The sequence below is a fragment of the Ruditapes philippinarum genome, unplaced genomic scaffold (genome assembly GCF_026571515.1).
Source record: "Ruditapes philippinarum isolate M1 unplaced genomic scaffold, ASM2657151v2 ctg4653_1_1_1_1, whole genome shotgun sequence".
Taxonomy (NCBI): Eukaryota; Metazoa; Mollusca; class Bivalvia; order Venerida; family Veneridae; genus Ruditapes; species Ruditapes philippinarum.
This window is the reverse complement of record NW_026851803.1, coordinates 78695-97489: the sequence shown is the minus strand read 5'-3', so window position 1 is coordinate 97489 and position 18795 is coordinate 78695. Positions and strand designations below refer to the sequence as shown.

At 32.5% G+C, this 18795-nt stretch overlaps 1 protein-coding gene across 1 annotated transcript; it reads left to right on the top strand.

Moving 5' to 3' along the window:
• Positions 1-2894: 2894 nt before the first annotated feature.
• Positions 2895-17841, top strand: LOC132740102 (interleukin enhancer-binding factor 2 homolog; the record flags this gene model as incomplete). Its single annotated transcript, XM_060727961.1, is given in 12 exon segments — positions 2895-2996; positions 3698-3797; positions 4103-4231; positions 4698-4800; positions 7230-7295; positions 7569-7685; positions 10793-10871; positions 11777-11864; positions 12035-12096; positions 13945-14059; positions 16152-16239; positions 16766-17841. Coding segments are annotated over 12 exon segments (1183 nt in total), but the record flags the coding sequence as incomplete, so codon positions are not given.
• Positions 17842-18795: the final 954 nt, after the last annotated feature.

The following is an 18795-nucleotide window of genomic DNA, read 5'->3' as shown; positions in this document are numbered from 1 at the left end:
AACATGCATGCCATAATTGCTAGACTGATTTCCAGGCCACTTTAAAAAAATGTTTCTCAAATAAACATAGCAGCATATAACCTAGTATACCAATATTTACAACTTGCAAATATTATGATATAGTAAAGCACGCACTATGCTTTATCATTGCGGTAGCATAAGGTATTCAGTGTACCTGTTTTTAAACTGTGACAATTGACAATGCCGCATCAGATAAAGAAAAGCAGCATATTAAGTTCTGGAAGCCAGAACCATCACTACGAGAGCTTCACGGCGGGGAACATTAAATGGTCAGTTGTGTGATGTAACAGAATCCCAGAAAGTCTGACACCACGATTGTCTGACACCACGATTTATGTTAGGACATATGCCACAATCAATGTACATGTAAACATTTTATTAGAAATACCTTTCATTATCATAAGTACCAAAGTTCTTTTGCAATTTTCAAACAAAGCATCAGATGAACAAAACACCTCTGTCTCTCTTGGTCAGACACTGGAACTGTAGTATTCTGAGTAACTCAAGCAGGTCTGACAAGTGTCTTTTAGGCCATACTTTTAATGGGTTACTTCAGAATGAAATTGAACCTTGTTGTTGTGCTGCAGGAAGCATAGTGTTTGTGTCTTTTTCACAATGTTATCAATGTAAATGTGTAAGTTAGACTCTAGGATACTGCAAATTTCCATTTGACTGTGAGAAAACCTAGGCAATATGGACAATTGGTCGTGCCACACCTAGAGATGATGTGCATAATGCAGGTTAAGGCTTCCGCAGGTCAAAATTGGCCCCATCATGTGGTGGGGGGCACTTGATTTATTTAGAGTTATAAAGGAAAACAGAATCTCTTAGTGTGAAACACAATGCCCAGATATTTGACATATGTATCATTACTTAGTTGACCTTTACAAAAGTTATATAATCATTAGTTTATGTAAACTTTTCTTATAAAACATATCTTAGAATTTTTTAACTCGTAACCTTGGGTATTTAGCACATAAAATCAATTGAAAGTCTTTTACAAAAGGAGGACTCTAAATTCATAATGAAATTACTGCACATTTCCCCTCTTTAAAAAAAAAAGAATATAATTTCCCTTAAAAAAAATAATTTTTTTACCTGCCTATATCAACCAAAAGCAGGAAACCCTTCACAATATCCAATGGGCAAATTTATATGCCCAAAAGAATTTCGGGCATATTATGTTATACCCCCTGGCGTCCGTCCGTCCATCCATTCGTTGCAATTTGGTTTCCGGAGCATAACTTAAGTTCAATTTGGTCCACAGTATTCAAACTTCATAGGATGATTGTCCATATTAGGTAGAAGACCCCTATTGATTTTGGGATCACAAGGTCAAGGTCACTGTAACCTTAAAACTGAAAACTGTTTCTGGAGCATAACTGAAGTTCCATTTGGCCCACAATATTCAAACTTCATAGGAGGATTGCTTTTTGAAGGAGGTAATACTTTATTTAATTCCCATGTCTTACAAGTGCTTCATCCTTACTAACTTTAAAAAGAAGACTTTCGGGCATATAATGCTCTGCCTAGCGGTGCTCTTGTTGAAAAATAAAGTAAGGATTTATTAAAGTGAATTGGTCTATTATTAAAGGTCTGTTAATAATGAATAATTACATTGATAGTATTTAGAAGAAGTCATAACAACAAACCAGAAAAGAATTATTCATTGAAGACTGGAATTTGTTGGCAAGTGTGAGATACATGATCTGATATTACATATATTTATGTACAGAAAAAACAATAGTTATATTCTGTCTCAGATAGGAGATGATAAAGCCAAGGAAAATAACAAATTATTATTATTTATCAGATAAATCGGTCATTCTATATCAGTTAGAACTTTATCAACATTTTTTTTTCAAGCAGCATTTTATAAGGATATCCAAATGATACATTGTTTTTATCAATATTTGAAATAATAATGGAAAATGTGTCCATTGGAGATCTGTCTACTTTAACAACACAAATATAAACTTAAAACTGCTATTGTTGTATAATTTGTGTGTTGATTCGACAATATTTTCTTGCTTTTAGCAAACTTATATTACCACCAAACATGTGAATTTCTAAATTTAAGCAAACTTAGGCTTAATTTCCCAAGGAATCATTTCCCAAAATCCTAAAAAAAAAACTCGAGAAAGAAAATATCATTTGTCATAACAAAAGAGAGAGAGCGTTTAAAATGATGTGGATAAAAAACTTGTGAAAATAACTCCTCAGTTTGTACAAGTTATGACAGTTTTGTTAAAGGTAGTCAATATTTCTGCAAAGTGTTTTCTCAAAACCTGCTGCTAATACAATGTACATACATTTGGTTGGTTTAGGATTTAACTGAAATGTCTTTAAGGTTTGAACGTGTTTTTCTTATAAGATTTGAAAAAAAAATACTTGTATAGTTCAATAATTATATTTCTGAACATAAGATGTATATATGATTTAGTACAACTCACTAAAGCATCTTGGCAGCCGTCAAAGGCCTGCACATCTCTATACACAGGGGACTGGCTAGACTCTTATGTTAAATTTGGGAACATTTTTACAGTATATTCATATTGGACATGAAATGGTTTGATTTTGGACTGTTATATATCCAAGCAGGATAATGGATTGTATATTATAAAGATAAGCAAAAGTATGGGAACCTTTGACATATAAAAAATAGTGGAAAATAAGACCTGTCCATTTATTGTGTAAAAATATTTTAGTACCTCTAAAGTATATACTCTGGTAGTACTTCATTATAGCATACTGAGTTGCCATATAACAAACCTGCCTTAATATGCATTACAAGCATGTATTTTGGTTGTGATGATGTTTTTATTATGATATTTTTAACATCTTATTATGAATATAATATTTTTATTTTACAGAAATATGCGTGGGGGTCGCCCTTTCCGTCGTGGTCGTGGAGGTCCTCCAATGAGAGGTGGTATGATGCGTGGTGGAATGATGGGATTTAAACCTTCACCACCGTATGTCATTACTTTATTTCATTGAAAATGTTTATCTTGTTTTATTCAATAGCTTAGGATGTTAAAACTTTAATCAAAATCAATTGGAAAAAAATTGTGGAATGTTATTTGCAGGATTTTAATCTTTTGATTTGTTTGTTTTTGATGCTGATTTGAACACATTTTTTGGTCATTCATTTATCTCTGTGGTCAGTCAATTAATTTGCTTTCCTGGATACCTAATCAGTAATTACCAATTTCTGTGCAAGTGACTGACTTCTAATAGTGTACCATATGATTTTCTGAATGAACCTTGAGAGGCTCGTGACTCAATGTCTGAGGTCATATGTCATGTAGAAACTTACCCTACAATCATCTTAGAACACTTACATATAGACTGAATTATATATAGTTCAATCAGAGTTGGTTTTGAACAACAAAATTGTCAATCGTAAACATAATGAAATTATCAACTTTTAAAGTTTTAAAAGTATTTAAAAGGCTCATTGTAGCAGAAATGCTGCAAAAAGTGTTGAACTTGTATGCAACAAAACTGTAACACCCTATGGTCCTCTAAATTCTTCAAGCTCGGAAGTTCCATGAGTCCTAGGTTTCCTGTATTAAAATCCTAGTGAGAACCCTGTGATTGTATATATTAAAATTCCAGATTTTTTCATATACTTTTCATGATGAATTTTATAGCATTTTAATTATACACACAGGTTCAGGGCATTTATTCCACACATTCCATTTGATATGACACAGTGTGAGACCAACTTCCCTCAGGCCAGAACAGTACAAGATGAAAAACCTCTCACAGATGTAAGAATCACTTACTACATTATATCACTTGACATGTAAACATTTGTTTATATTATACAAAATAAATATTATCCATTTGATATAATAAATATAACCCTTAAAGTAGTGCTGTTCTGAATTTCGGTATTGTTCATATTTGAGAGATTTCTTTTTTCTTTCACAGTTTTTTTGTCCAAAAATTTAAAATTTATGTATTGCTTATATTAAAATGTCCTATTTGGTGTTATTTTACATGTAATACATGATACTGTTTAAATCCTGTAATTTGAGATGTCTCTTCAAAATTTAAAATTGTGTTATTTCAGGCGTTATTGAAGCGTAACGGTGACCTCACTCCATCAACCAATGAACAGGCAGCAATCTTAGCTCTCGTATCAAAGATAAACACAGTATTAGACAGTCTCACAATTACTCCAGGAAACTTTGACGCAGCAGTAAGTTAACTTAGTAATAGCCATCAAGTTACAAGGTTGTTGTTAGGAGTCGGCTGTGGGCTTAAATGATTGTCTAAAATGCATTTGAGCTGTCTTAAAACTTGTTTATGTGTGATAAATCAAAACTGACCGCTTCAAATTCAAAATAAACAGTCTCAAAATTATTTTAATGACAAAGCCTGCCTGTAAGCCTAAGAAGAAACACTATCAGGTCTTCAACTTTCACGTTTGGGTGTCCAGATACATGTACATTTAGAACAGCAGTGTCCACATAAATATTTACCATAACTTTGTGCAGAATTTAGAAAAAAGATTTGTAAGACAAGTTGAAAAGAATAATTGATGGCAACAGGCTCAAACATTGCTTCTTTTTTTGGCAACCTATTTTGTGTTATAATTGTGGATATGGATGATTATTTACTGATTGCTGTGTATTATAATTCCGGATATGTGTTTCTATTTTTAGCAAATAGAGGAGGTGAGACAAGTTGGACCATTTAAGAAAGGAACAATGATGGCTGGCAATAATGTAGCTGATATTGTTGTCATGTTGAAAACTTTACCCACAAGTAAGTCTTACATTTTGTGTAAACTTTACCAACAAGTACAATGTAAGTCTTACATTTTGTGTGAACTTTACCCACAAATACAATGTAAGTCTTACGTTTTGTGTAAACTTTACCCACAAGTAAGTCTTACATTTTGTGTAAACTTTACCCACAAGTACAATGTAAATCTTACATTTTGTGTAAACTTTACCAACAAGTACAATGTAAGTCTTACATTTTGTGTAAACTTTACCCACAAGTAAGTCTTACATTTTGTGTAAACTTTACCAACAAGTACAATGTAAGTCTTACATTTTGTGTAAACTTTACCCACAAGTAAGTCTTACATTTTGTGTAAACTTTACCCACAAGTACAATGTAAATCTTACATTTTGTGTAAACTTTACCAACAAGTACAATGTAAGTCTTACATTTTGTGTAAACTTTACCCACAAGTAAGTCTTACATTTTGTGTAAACTTTACCAACAAGTACAATGTAAGTCTTACATTTTGTGTAAACTTTACCCACAAATACAATGTAAGTCTTACGTTTTGTGTAAACTTTACCCACAAGTAAGTCTTACATTTTGTGTAAACTTTACCCACAAGTACAATGTAAATCTTACATTTTGTGTAAACTTTACCAACAAGTACAATGTAAATCTTACATTTTGTGTAAACTTTACCCACAAGTACAATGTAAGTCTTACGTTTTGTGTAAATTTTACCCACATATAAGTCTAATGTTTGGTGTAAACTTTACCCACAAGTACAATGTAAGTCTTAAGTTTTGTGTAAACTTAACCCGACAAGTGAATTAATGTTAAGTTGAAAGCTTTACCCAAAAGAAAGTATTTTGTTATGTTACTCATAAGAAGGTTAGTGACATGCTAAGAAACTTCAAACAGGGATTACCAACTTTTTGTGTCGCCTTGAAAAGGTGACATATAGGGGTTACTTTTGTCGGTGGCGTCTGTGTCGGGAGCTTGTCCGGAGCATAACTCAGTCACTATAAGTCTGATTGACTTCAAACTTGGTATGCATGCTTCTTTCAATAACCCGAAGTGCAGTGCACAAGGACCGGTACTCTGCAGTTCTTATTTTTTGAGTTATTGCCCTTTGTTAACTTTCATACTTTAATTTTGTCCGGGCCATTTCTCTTCAACTTAAAAAGCTGTGGACTTGAAACTTAATAGGATGATAGATCTCATTAAGAAGAAGTGCAGTGCATAAGAACCGGTACTCTGCACTTCCTAATTTTTGAGTTATTGCCCTTTGTTTATTTTCATACTTTAATTTTGTCTGGGCCATTTCTCCTTAAGTATAAAAGCTATGGACTTGAAACTTCATAGGATGATAGATCTCATTAAGAAGAAGTGCAGTGCACAAGAATCGGTACTCTGCATTTCTTATTTTTTGAGTTATGGCCCTTTGTTAATTTTTGTCCAGGCCATTTCTCCGAAAGTATAAAAGTTATGGACTTGAAACTTCATAGGATGATAGATCTCATTAAGAGAAAGTGCAGTGCATAAGAACTGATACTCTGCATTTCTTATTTTTTGAGTTATTGCCCTTTGTTGATTTTCTTACTTTATTTTTGTCCTGGTCATTTCTCCTCAAGTATGAAAGCTATGGACTTGAAACATCATAGAATGATAGATCTTATTGATAAGAAGTGCAGTGCACAGAAACTGCTGCTCTGCACTTATTATTTTTTTAGTTATTGCCCTTTGTTATTTTTTATATTTCATTTTTGTCCAGGCCATTTCTCCTAAACTACATTGTTCACAAGGCGACACATTCGACTCGCGGAGTTCTAGTCTTATTAATTTAGTCTTTGTAATTTAGATAGCTTTAACCACAACAAAGTCAAAGTCATGCTCAATATATAACATACAGAAGATGAGTCTCCTGTTGCTTAGACATGACAGATTTGATGATTTATTAGAGTTTTGTCTGTTTACCTCAATAGAGAGACCATTGCATTTGTTACCCATTGGTAACTGGTATGATTATCTGGTGAGGCATAATTTCTCTGTGACAATTGGCTTGGACATTGAGTCTAATGGTTGGTTTTTCTCCCATTGCTGATGCAGAAATCATATTAGATATGTAGTGGGTCACTTGCAGAGAAATTAGTTATTACCAGTTAGCTGTCCAGGAGCTGCTAGGTGGAAAGACTGTAAATAAAAATGACTGAAAATGTGTTAAAAAAACCCAAAGAAACAAATAGATGATCATGTACCGCTGGTAAATAAGATGTGATTTTATCATTGTCACTTGATGGCAGATGCTTTAGATTTTTTACCCTAATGGTGAAACCTCAGTCACTGTCTTGTGAAAAAATAGTATTCATTTACAAGCTTTGTTATATGCAGATACAATGGTTTATCCAATGAAAAAAGTCTTAACACAGTTTAACCTTTCTTAATGTGATTTTGTTTTACAGAAGAAGCAGTTACTGCCCTTGGAAATAAAGTTGTAGAAGATTTAAGAACATCAGAACCAAGAGAAAGTAAGACAATTTAATTGTAGTTTGGAGTTTATTAGAGCTATAATAAAATGATATAAACAGCAAAATAATTTTTTTTTAGCAAATCAAACAAAATTTTACCTCCCAACACCCCCCCCCCCTTGAAAAAAAAAAGATAAAATAAACAGAAAACAGAATTAGTAAACATAGAAAATGAAAATAAAACAACAATTTTTTAGAGGTTCAAAATATCAAAGAGAAATATCTTTCTGAAGGTTGAAATAATATTTATATTTTTTATTTTATAAATTTCAGTATTATCAATGTTGACAAGTGAGACAGGGTTTGAGATAAGTTCATCTGACGCCACAGTACGATGCCTTATTACAACTATACCACCAAATTTGAAGAAACTAGATCCAGATCTACATTGTAAGTTAACTTTTTTAGCTCGACTATTCGATAAGAATAAGTAGAGCTATTGCAGTCACCCGAGCGTCGGCGTAACCACTTATGTTAAAGTTTTTGTAATAGTTCAAATATTTTCAAAGTCCATTGACATATGGCTTTGAAACTTTGCACACTTGTTCACCATCATGACCCCAACCTGTAGACAGGAGGAGGTAACTCTATCAAGCATTTTGACAGAATTATGCCCCTTTTTCGACTTAGAATTTACGTTAAAGTTTTTGTAATAGTTCAAATATTTTCAAAGTCCATTGACATATGGCTTTGAAACTTTGCGCACTTGTTCACCATCATGACCCCAACCTGTAGACAAGAGGAGGTAACTCTATCAAGCATTTTGACAGAATTATGCCCCTTTTTCGACTTAGAATTTACGTTAAAGTTTTTGTAATAGTTCAAATATTTTCAAAGTCCATTGACATATGGCTTTGAAACTTTGCACACTTGTTCACCATCATGACCCCAACCTGTAGACAGGAGGAGGTAACTCTATCAAGCATTTTGACAGAATTATGCCCCTTTTTCGACTTAGAATTTACGTTAAAGTTTTTGTAATAGTTCAAATATTTTTCAAAGTCCATTGACATATGGCTTTGAAAACTTTGCACACTTGTTCACAGCATCATGACCCAACCTGTAGAGACAAGAGGAGGTAACTCTATCAAGCATTTTGACAGAATTATGCCCCTTTTTCGACTTAGAATTTACGTTAAAGTTTTTGTAATAGTTCAAATATTTTCAAAGTCCATTGACATATGGCTTTGAAACTTTGCACACTTGTTCAACATCATGACCCCAACCTGTAAACAGGAGGAGGTAACTCTATCAAGCATTTTGACAGAATTATGCCCCTTTTTCGACTTAGAATTTACGTTAAAGTTTTTGTAATAGTTCAAATATTTTCAAAGTCCATTGACATATGGCTTTGAAACTTTGCACACTTGTTCACCATCATGACCCCAACCTGTAAACAGGAGGAGGTAACTGTATCAAGCATTTTGTTTACTATCAAGCACTAAGAATAGTCGAGCGTTGCTGTCCTACCGACAGCTCTTGTTTTATCAACTTGTCATACTTAAAATTTGGATGGGTCTCTTGTAGATTAAAGACGTTTTTGGTAGTTTTTTGTGCGCATCGTTATGCGCTTCCAAGAAAGATAATCACGGATAATTACTCTTCAAATGAAGGTCAAGTTGAATAGTATTCGGATAAGTGTTTAAATTTCGGCTATAAGCAAATAATGAGTAAATAATACAGAATAGATATTTCTAAATGTTCAAAAGGAGATCGGTTCAAAAGAATAAGAGGTTGTTTAGACAACATCATATAAAGGATTTCTCCAAGCATTAGTACGACAGCATTGATGATAATTCTGTGCGCGTTACCCCACCCACTTGTGGTATAGTGACGAAAGTGCGTCGCGACTTGATTACTGGCAGACAACGGGGCAAAGAAGTTTAAAATGATATATTTTAAAAGTGTTGAATAAAAAAAAAATTAATATCTAAGAAATGTTCCGAACTCATTATTTTCTTTTAAATTTCTGAATACTTGCTTACTGTTCGGGTATGTTAGTCGAGTGGAAAAAATAATATGGCCCTAGATATGTTTTAAAAAGATATTCAGTATCATTCAGACTTAATATAACATCAAAAGAAAAAGAAATTTTTATTACAACATGTTTTTGTTGTATATTTGACAATACATTTAGTATAACACTGATATTTCTTAAGAAAGCGTGGTAATTTTGACAGTTGGCATATGCGGTAACCATGGAAACTGCCCGTTTACAAAAAACTAACACGTCAACATATATATTTTATTTCTATTTTTGAATCCACCATCAAATGTTACTTGATATATCAACAATGTAGAAAATTCTATGAAAGAAATTTCTTGATAGCTTTAATTTTTTACAGAATTTCATGTTTATTTTTCTCATTTTATGTTTAGTTAAAAAGCATAAAAACTCATTTTTTAAAGAAATATGTTCCAATTATTGTTTGTTTTATACAGAACCCTAAGATAAAGCAAGCTTTGTATAAAATTACTTTTATTGTGAGTGTAATAAGCTATTTTATACATTATTATAACACAGTTTGGCTACTTTGACAATTTTGAGATAAACGGTTACCATGGAAACTGCCATTTTTCAAAAAATCCAACACGCCAACATATATTTTTCTTTTTCTTTTTGAATTTGTCATTAAATTTTACACAACATTGAAAAAAATTAGAAAATCCTATGAAACACTTTTTTCAATATATCTAATTATTCTCAGAATTCATGTTTATTTTTCTCATTTTTTGTTCGGTTGAGGAACATGGAAAACTCTTTTTTTAAAGAAATATGTTCAGATTATCATTTGTTTCATACAGAATCATTAGATAAGGTTATCTTTGCATAAAACAATGCTCGTTATGTGCTATAAGCTATCTTATACATTTTCTATTTGTTATAACACAGTTAGGCTATTTTGACAGTTTTTAGATATACGGTTACCATGGAAACTGCCATTTTACAAGAAATCCAACACGTCAACATATATTTTTCTTTTTATTTTTAAATTTGTCATTAAATTTTACTCATCATACAAAAAATTTAGAAAATTCTATGAAAGGATTAATTTTTCATAAAACTGTAGAAAATGTCTTTAAAGTAATTTGGGCCTCTATGGCCAGATGCTTATGGTTGCCATCTTCAAATCACTTGCCTGTCACTGCTATGTGTTCAAATCTCATCAGGGATTTTGGATTCTTTCATGTGAGGAAGCTATCTAGCCAGCTTATGAAAGGTTGGTGGTTCTACTCAGGTGCACTCATATGTCAAGGGGCACCTGAGATCTTCCTCCAACAGTAAAGCTTGAAAGTCTTCACATGACCTTCACAGTGTTGGTGTGAGGTAAAATCAAACAAAACAAACCAGCATAGATTTTAAAGCTATATTGACATACAAATTTTTGGTTCACATGAGCATGGTGTTTGGTCAGATTTTGTGGATATACATGCCTGCTTTGAAAGGGAATTAGAATTTGTAAAGCATTAGCCATTGTCTTATATTTGTTTTTCAGTGGACGGTAAAATCATGAATAGTCATCTAGCCGCCATACGTCACGCTCGCTGGTTCGAGGAAAACGCATCTCATTCAAGGTTTGTTTTGTTACATTTATATGTGTTCAAATTTTCATCTACAGCAAAGTTTCATTATGTTGTAAAGAAACATGGCTATTTTATCAAGTCAGTTAGTAAGAAGATTTCCCTACAATGGTTTGTTAAAGAACCTAAAGTAGTTAGTTGGCCAAACACATGTTGAAAAGTTCTTGGCTACTTTGTAATAATTAAACCCATGCCTAGTATAATTTTACTTGAGTAATTTATGAATGCAGTAAAGTTATAAAAGCAGCCATATTGTCCTGTGTGTGGTAGATTGTTGGTCAAATTATTGGTTTAAACATATTTATTTAAACTCAATTGTGAAACAAGTTCTTTCAACTTATATTAACCACTTTTGAGTTTGCTTCCTTGAACCAACCAGTACTGGTGTCATATGAAGAAACTTGGTCTTGACCCAATAAGGGCTCGAACCCATGATCCCTTTGTTGAGTGTCAGACACCTTAACCATTAGGCCACCGCTCCCCTCTGTCATATCATTGGTCAGTCTCACAAAAATAATCATTTAAGTTTTCTTGTCTGTTCCTTGCTTGGTAGTCAGAAATTAGGGGAATGTTTTTAAGGACATTTGTGCTTGATGTCAGTTTGGCTTTGGGCCCACTTTTATTTATACACACTGTTATATCTGATACTGAAAGATAGTATGATACACTAGATCACAATGAAATAAATGTCTTTTTCCATATTTGCATTGATAAACAGTCATTTTATATACTATAGGAAAATCAGTACACGATTTTTTCTATTCATGAAAGTAAAATGCACTTTTGTCAACTATTGCTATTCTAGTTGAGCAATGTACATAACTTATATTAACATTTCTTTTATATTTTGTAAAAGGTTTATGTGAATTTTTATCATGGATGTTTTAATTTTTTTTCAGCATAAAAGTTTTAAACAGATTACTACAAGATTTAAAGAACAGATTTGAAGGATTCTCTCCACTTACACCATGGATTATTGATCTCCTAGTAAGTATTCTGCTTCTCAAACTTTTTTGTTAGGAATCTGTGTGTAGTGCTCAATATATTGCCATAACTGGTGATTTTACCAAGAATAGTCAGTTTTCATAGAATGATAATTTTTTGTAATTATTGCCTCATTTTTCCGTATTAAAATGTGTTGTTACTTGTATTTTCAGTCACATTACGCAATCATGAACAATCCAACACGGCAGCCACTTGCAATAAATATAGCCTTCAAGTAAGTCACATGTTAATTGTTTTATGACATATTTCAGTTATATAGGATTGAATACATGACCTTGCTTGTTTACAATGTAATAAAAGCAGTACATGATTGAAATATTAAACAGGATTACAATAAAATGTCATAAATCAATATACTGAATGTCATTATGCCCGGGGGAATATAGCGTTACCCTTGCACACTGTTCATCAGTGAACTGACAAAGACAGTGGAATGTGGGATCACCTATGTCTGTGACCAAAATAGACAATATCATCCTTTGTCATTAAGTTAACATGCTTCCATCCAAAATGTTGTTACTTCTTTAGCTCTGCTGGAAACACCAACTTTAAAGTCAAAGGTCAAGATCATTGTTAACTCCAAACAGCACATAGGATTTGAATTTCACAGATGTATGCACATTGGTGTACTCTGCCATTATCTACAAATATCCAATAATAATTGGCCATAAAACAGAAGTCCTTCTGTCTAGAGCCTTCAAACATCACAGATGCATGAACCTTAATGCACTCTGCCCACAAAACCAGCTTCGTGGTCTAAGGTAAAGGTCAGCACTTGAGACAGATGCTGCAAAAATCCATTAAACTTGGAATAGAGTGTTATAAATGGGATAGTTGACCGATCCATTACACTGAATCAGCAAGTTACTGTAACCCAATTTATATTCGCGAATACAAATTTTCGCGTTTTGCCGAGGTCGGACATATTCGCAAATATTAATTTCCGCGTTTTCTTGATTTCCGAAAAAAAGAATTCGCGGATTGGAAAGTCCGATGGGGCCGTAAAATACATTAGCCGACTATTAATCTTCAATAATTGAGGTCGTTATTGGTGTCTTAAATAGGATTAACAATACGCTAGCCTTGTATTGTATTGGTAAGTGAATTGTGATCACAATTTAGCAAAACATTTTCTCTATATATGTACATGTACGCATCGTTCGTCTTCATTTCTAAACATGTCGTTAAAAGGGTGGTTGATAAAAAATAAACCCTCAGAATGCAGCGATGTTTCGGCTACGTTTTTTCCCGATCATGATCTGGAAAGCACATCAGAAAAGAAAAAAATGACTAAAGCAGCAAACGAAGCTGTATTTGAAATTTTATCACCAAAGAGTGGTGTAAAGCGTAAACGTGAAAGTTACGGACATTATGATAGTGAACAGAGAGCAAAGATTGCCAATTATGCGTGTGAAAATGGAAATGCAAGTGCGGTGCGACATTTTTCGAAAGTTCTTGAGAGATCCATAAATGAGAGCACGGTTACATAAAAAAGCAATATCTTAAACTTAAAACTGACACATGCTCCGTATAGTACCCTATACGGAACGTGATTGACAATAGGCCTACTAGTATTTCATAAACTGTATTAAAATGTGGATGTTTATTTTGATTGCTATATTGACATAGAGTTCTTTTGATATTTATAAAATAGTAGTAGTTTACTTAGTTTGTGTTTTTATTGCTTTATGGCAATATTCATAACAATTCATTACTTCCTTACAGGTGCCCATAAAATTTGAATATATCCGGTCAAGTAGCTTTGCATGAACAACGTCTAAAATAAAAATTTCTCTCGAATTTATTCGAGAAATTGTGCGGACTTATTCGCGCAAACAAATATTTGCGCTTCGTGGCCATCCGCGATTAAAGTGAATATTAATTGGTCGCGAATATTCGTTGGGTTACAGTATTGGATTATCTAAATCAGCAAGTTAACAGATAATCTCTTAGCAGGAAAAGTGTTATTAGATTGCCTTGTGTCAGATAAATTTCATGAAAATTCTATCCTATAATATATGTATAACTATCATTAATGGATTATAAATATATATCATTACAGAAGGTGTTTACAGATTTTAGCAGCTGGTTTTTTCCTGCCAGGGTCAGTTGGTATTACAGATCCCTGTGAACAGGGCACAGTACGAGTACATACAGTTATGACCCTTGAACAACAGGTTAGTCTTGTCTCTTGTTTATGCCCACATATGAAATAAAAGAAGATGTCGATGAAATAAATCACATAATTATTTATGCTTGGACCAAGTTTTTATTAGTCCCCTACCGGTTTAACCGGAGGGGACTTTAGGTTTACCGTCCGTCTGTCTGTCCGTCCGTCCGTCTGTCAGTCCGTCAGTCCGTCTGTCCACAAAACTGGATCCCGCGATAACGCAAAAAGTACTGAAAATATTTTTATGAAACTTGATATATGGATAGATGGCAGTATGGACATTATGCACGTCTTTTTTTTTCTTCCTATGTTGAAAATTCTGGTTGCTATGGCAATAAATAATCTGAAAATATGGCAAATTTAACACATAAACTGGATCCAGTGATAACTCAAAAAGTACTGAAAATATTTTTTATGAAACTTGAAATATGGGTAGATGGCAGTCTGGAGATAATGCACATCTTTTTCTTTTCTTTCTGTGTTGAAAATTCTGGTTGCTATGGCAACAAATAGTCTGAAAATATGGCAAATTTAACACATAAACTGGATCCAGTGATAATTCAAAAAGTACTGAAAATATTTTTATGAAACTTGAAATACGGGCAGATGGCAGTCTGGAGATTATGTACATCTTTTATTTTTCATCCTATGTTGAAAATTCTGGTTGCTATGGTAACAAATAGCCTGAATTTCAAGATTTCTGTTTTAAATTTTTCAGCTTTTTCACTATAAGTTCTTTATTTCTTAAGGTGTTTACTTCAAATTTTTAATATAAGTTTCTGGCCATCAACCACATCATATGTGACAAGGTTTACAACTCTAGCACAAAAATTATCAGTATTACCTCCCTTGAACTTAGAATTTTTATGGAAAAAAAATATTTTTGTTTTTAAATAACTTCTTTATTTCCTAATGTATCTACTTCAAACTTCATATATATGTTTCTTATTATCACTCAACACTTTTGAGAAGGTTAAATACTCTAGCAAGACTATTTCCAGAATTATCTCCCCCTTGAACTTAGATTTTTTTCGAGAAATTGGTATTTTTCACTCCAACTTCTTCATTCCTTATAGGATTTACTTTAAAATCCCACATTATAATAATATGACAAGGTTGTATAAACAGAATTTCTTTACTAGGCAGGGAAACTTAACACATTACTGTGATATAGACAAACTTAGAACTCAAAAGATTTAAGTTCAATTCATGTCATTCATCCACTGGTAAAATTGAATGGCCATTATGGCCCATCAGAATGCTGCTGGGGTTCTAACCAGTAGGGGACTTATGGATTGCTTGCAATACTATGATAATTGCTTGTTACTCTTGTCTTTGATGCCACAGTTGATTTTTGCAAAATGAAACAATTTATTGCCTCCTGTTAAAGGGAACTAACTCCTGTTAAAGGGAACTAATTCTGATAGCTTACCTTTATCTTGCTGAATATTTGTAGTAGACTTGTGCTTTGACTTTTGAATTGCAAATTGTTAGTTGTTTTCATGAACAAACTTAAAAAAATTTAAAAACCTTAAGTATGCAAAGGTGAACGGGTTTTATACTAGTTGTATAAGCAAGTCATTTGGCTGCTAGCTTCAAAGAGTTATAAGGTCCAGTACTTTGTCTGGATGTAGAAATATTGTTTTGTTTACATTTTGCTTCTTTTTCAAATTATTTCACATTAAGCATTACTTTCCTTAAATGATACTCTTTAACATGATCTAAATCTATTATTAAACAGTATCTAAAGTAGAAAAATATCTTCAATTTTGATGGGGCGTCCATGGTAAAGAATAAAGGCCACTTCAAACCACTTGCCCTTCACTACTGTGGGTTTTACTTTTGATTCTTTCATGTGAGGAAATTATCAAGCTAGCTTACGAAATGTCAACAGTTCTACTCGGGTGCCCGTTTGTGTTTGAAAGGGCACCTGAGATCTTCCTCCTCCAGTAAAGCTGGAAAGTCTTTATACAACCTATACTGTTTTGGTGCGAAGTAAAGCCCAAACAAAAAAAAATGAATGTTTATTTGTGAGGCTTTATGTGTCTTTAATAGGAAACGTACTACTGTATTATATACTGTAAATATTATAATTGTAGGATCAAGTTTGTTACACAGCACAGACATTACTGAGGGTACTCAGCCATGGTGGCTTTAAACAGATTCTTGGAATGGAAGGAAATGCTAGTAAGAAGTTGTTTCCTCTTTCTTTATTTCTGTAATCTAGTAACATTTATTGTTGTTTTTAATTTACACATATTTGTTTTGTTGTAACTCAAGGTATGACCGTTCTTTGTACATGACTTTGAAGTATTTTTAATTTTTTGGCATGAAAACATTTTATTCTATTGTTTTATTGATTAAGATTCAAAATTGATATGTAACTTTTTACTTGGTGTAGTAGTTCAATTTAATTTTTTTTTGAAATTTGAGTTAAATTAACCATTTGATTTGTCACAATTTTTTTTATCTACAAGGGTATTTTATTTATCTAAATTCTCAGTCAGCCTGTTTGATTGATGTAAATTCTTAGATGCCCTATCTAATAAGTCTCAATTCTCCTTTTGCTTATTTAATAAGTCTAAATTTTGGGTGACCTTAATTAAATTTGTCATAATTCTTTTCACCTGGCACCATATTTATTAGTATAAATTCGTTTTTCTTTTGCCCAAATTATTGGTCTAACTGCTCAGTTTTTGTTTTCATCCACCAGCTATAGCTACAGAAATGAGTGTTTGGGAAGGTGTAGTAGTGACGCCGTCAGACAAAGCGTACGAGAAACAAGAACGTCACGAAGAAGACGACGAGGAAGAAGATGAAGAAGACATGGAGACCGAGGCGAAATGAGAAAACGTTAAATCTGGTGAATTAAAGAGGCAGTAAATCACAGGGGATGTCATGAGAACTGTCCATCTGTCATGGAGTATGATATACTAAAATAGCCATTGATAAATTGGAGGGATTCTTTCATTTGACGTGATATGATTTTAGCATTTGTGAAGTGTCATGAAATATATAACTAAATATCTATATCTTGGAAACTATTGTAAATTCAAGTGTTTACGGAGAAAAAAATGTATTTTACTTCAGTGTTGCATTGTTGAAGGATTTTCTTTTATGTATAAGCTTAATAGTAATTATAATAGAATTAATTCAAAATGGATTTTACAAATATGATTTTGTTACTTGAATTGTGTTCTTGGATTTTTGTTCTTATCAATGCACCTGTTTTGTTAGAAAATCTGCCGTGGTATCAAAAATTGTACAGAATAGTGATTTTTATCAAGGTTTATATATGTTGTAATGTGATTTAATGAATTTTGAAACAAAGAAACTGTTTGCTTAATGCTTATATGATTATTTGAAAGTCTGATATTTTGAAACTGAATTTTTAGATAGTGTGAAGATAAGATTGAGGAAATATACAACGATCATCTTGTATTCTTATTCAAGTAAAATGTCCACCTGAATTGTATAAGAAAAGAGAATAAAATGTTCCCCAACAAAATAATAATTGTTAAAAAAAAGGTTTTGTCTTTTATTATTTTGATTTTTCTTTATTAGGAAGGCATGCATTTAAGATATGCTTAATTCGATTGAGATAAAATTATTTCATTGTCACATGTTCCTTCTTAAGTAAGAAATAATTTTTTCTCTATTTTTGGTGTTTTTATTGTATTTTGTTACTTAATTTGTCGGTCAATACAGAAAATTCATGCATGAAAATGAATATTTGTGAAAGAAAATGTGTTTAATGTAATAAAAAATGTAAAGAAATCTTAAAAACAATTGTTTTTATCTCCCATATCTTCTGGAAATAGTCTATACATTTATAATAAGCATTAAAAACAAAATTGAGTCAACCTCGAGTAACTCTTGGAAGCAAAGGATTAGAGTGGTCTTTCCTGCAAATTAATAATGCCGTTTAAGTTCAAAGGGGAATAACACATGAGAAAGAAAAACAGGTTGATAAGAAAGGTCTCCCCCTAATTACTAGTAGCGCTTCAACGGGCGGTACCTCTTGGTAAGCAAATTCACATTAGTTAGAGTAACCTACCTTGATTATTACAGTTGATGCAGAGGAAACTTAAATCTGTTTGGTAAGAATCAAGACTTCCTTGATAATTACAAATGGTGTTTATTCTTCAAATGGAAGTAACTTTAGAACAAGAATCAACTTTTGAGAAGAAGTAAGATAAAAAATAAAGTGTGCCCCTGCTTAAAGGAAACTACCGGTAGATTAAAATGTGCGTAATATGATCTGAAAATAAAAATGTTCTTTACTGAATATCTTGTTTTTTCAATAAAAATGATTTATGCAGTTAATAATGCAAGAAATGGCACCTTGGGTCTTATTCCATGAAGTTGCCAGGATAGTCGCTGTATGCATGAGCTTTGCTACCTAAAATCTAACACTTTCCGTCAATATAAGAGAACTTCGGGATGTTATATGCTTAATGTTTGTTTGTTCTCAAATCAAATCAAAGTTTGGAGTGTTTTAAATTTGATTTTGGGAGCAAATATTGTTTAGAACAGAAATTGTAAAGTCATTATTATATAGTATGTTGCTGTTCAACCTAAATGCCATAAATTACTCGTCAATATTGCTAAACTGTCTTATACAATGTACATATCACTAAACTTTACCTCACCTAACTGAATGTACTATGTACACATCACTAAATTATTACGTCACTAAACTGTCTGGACAATCGGAGCTGTATCTATGTCTCTGATACAATT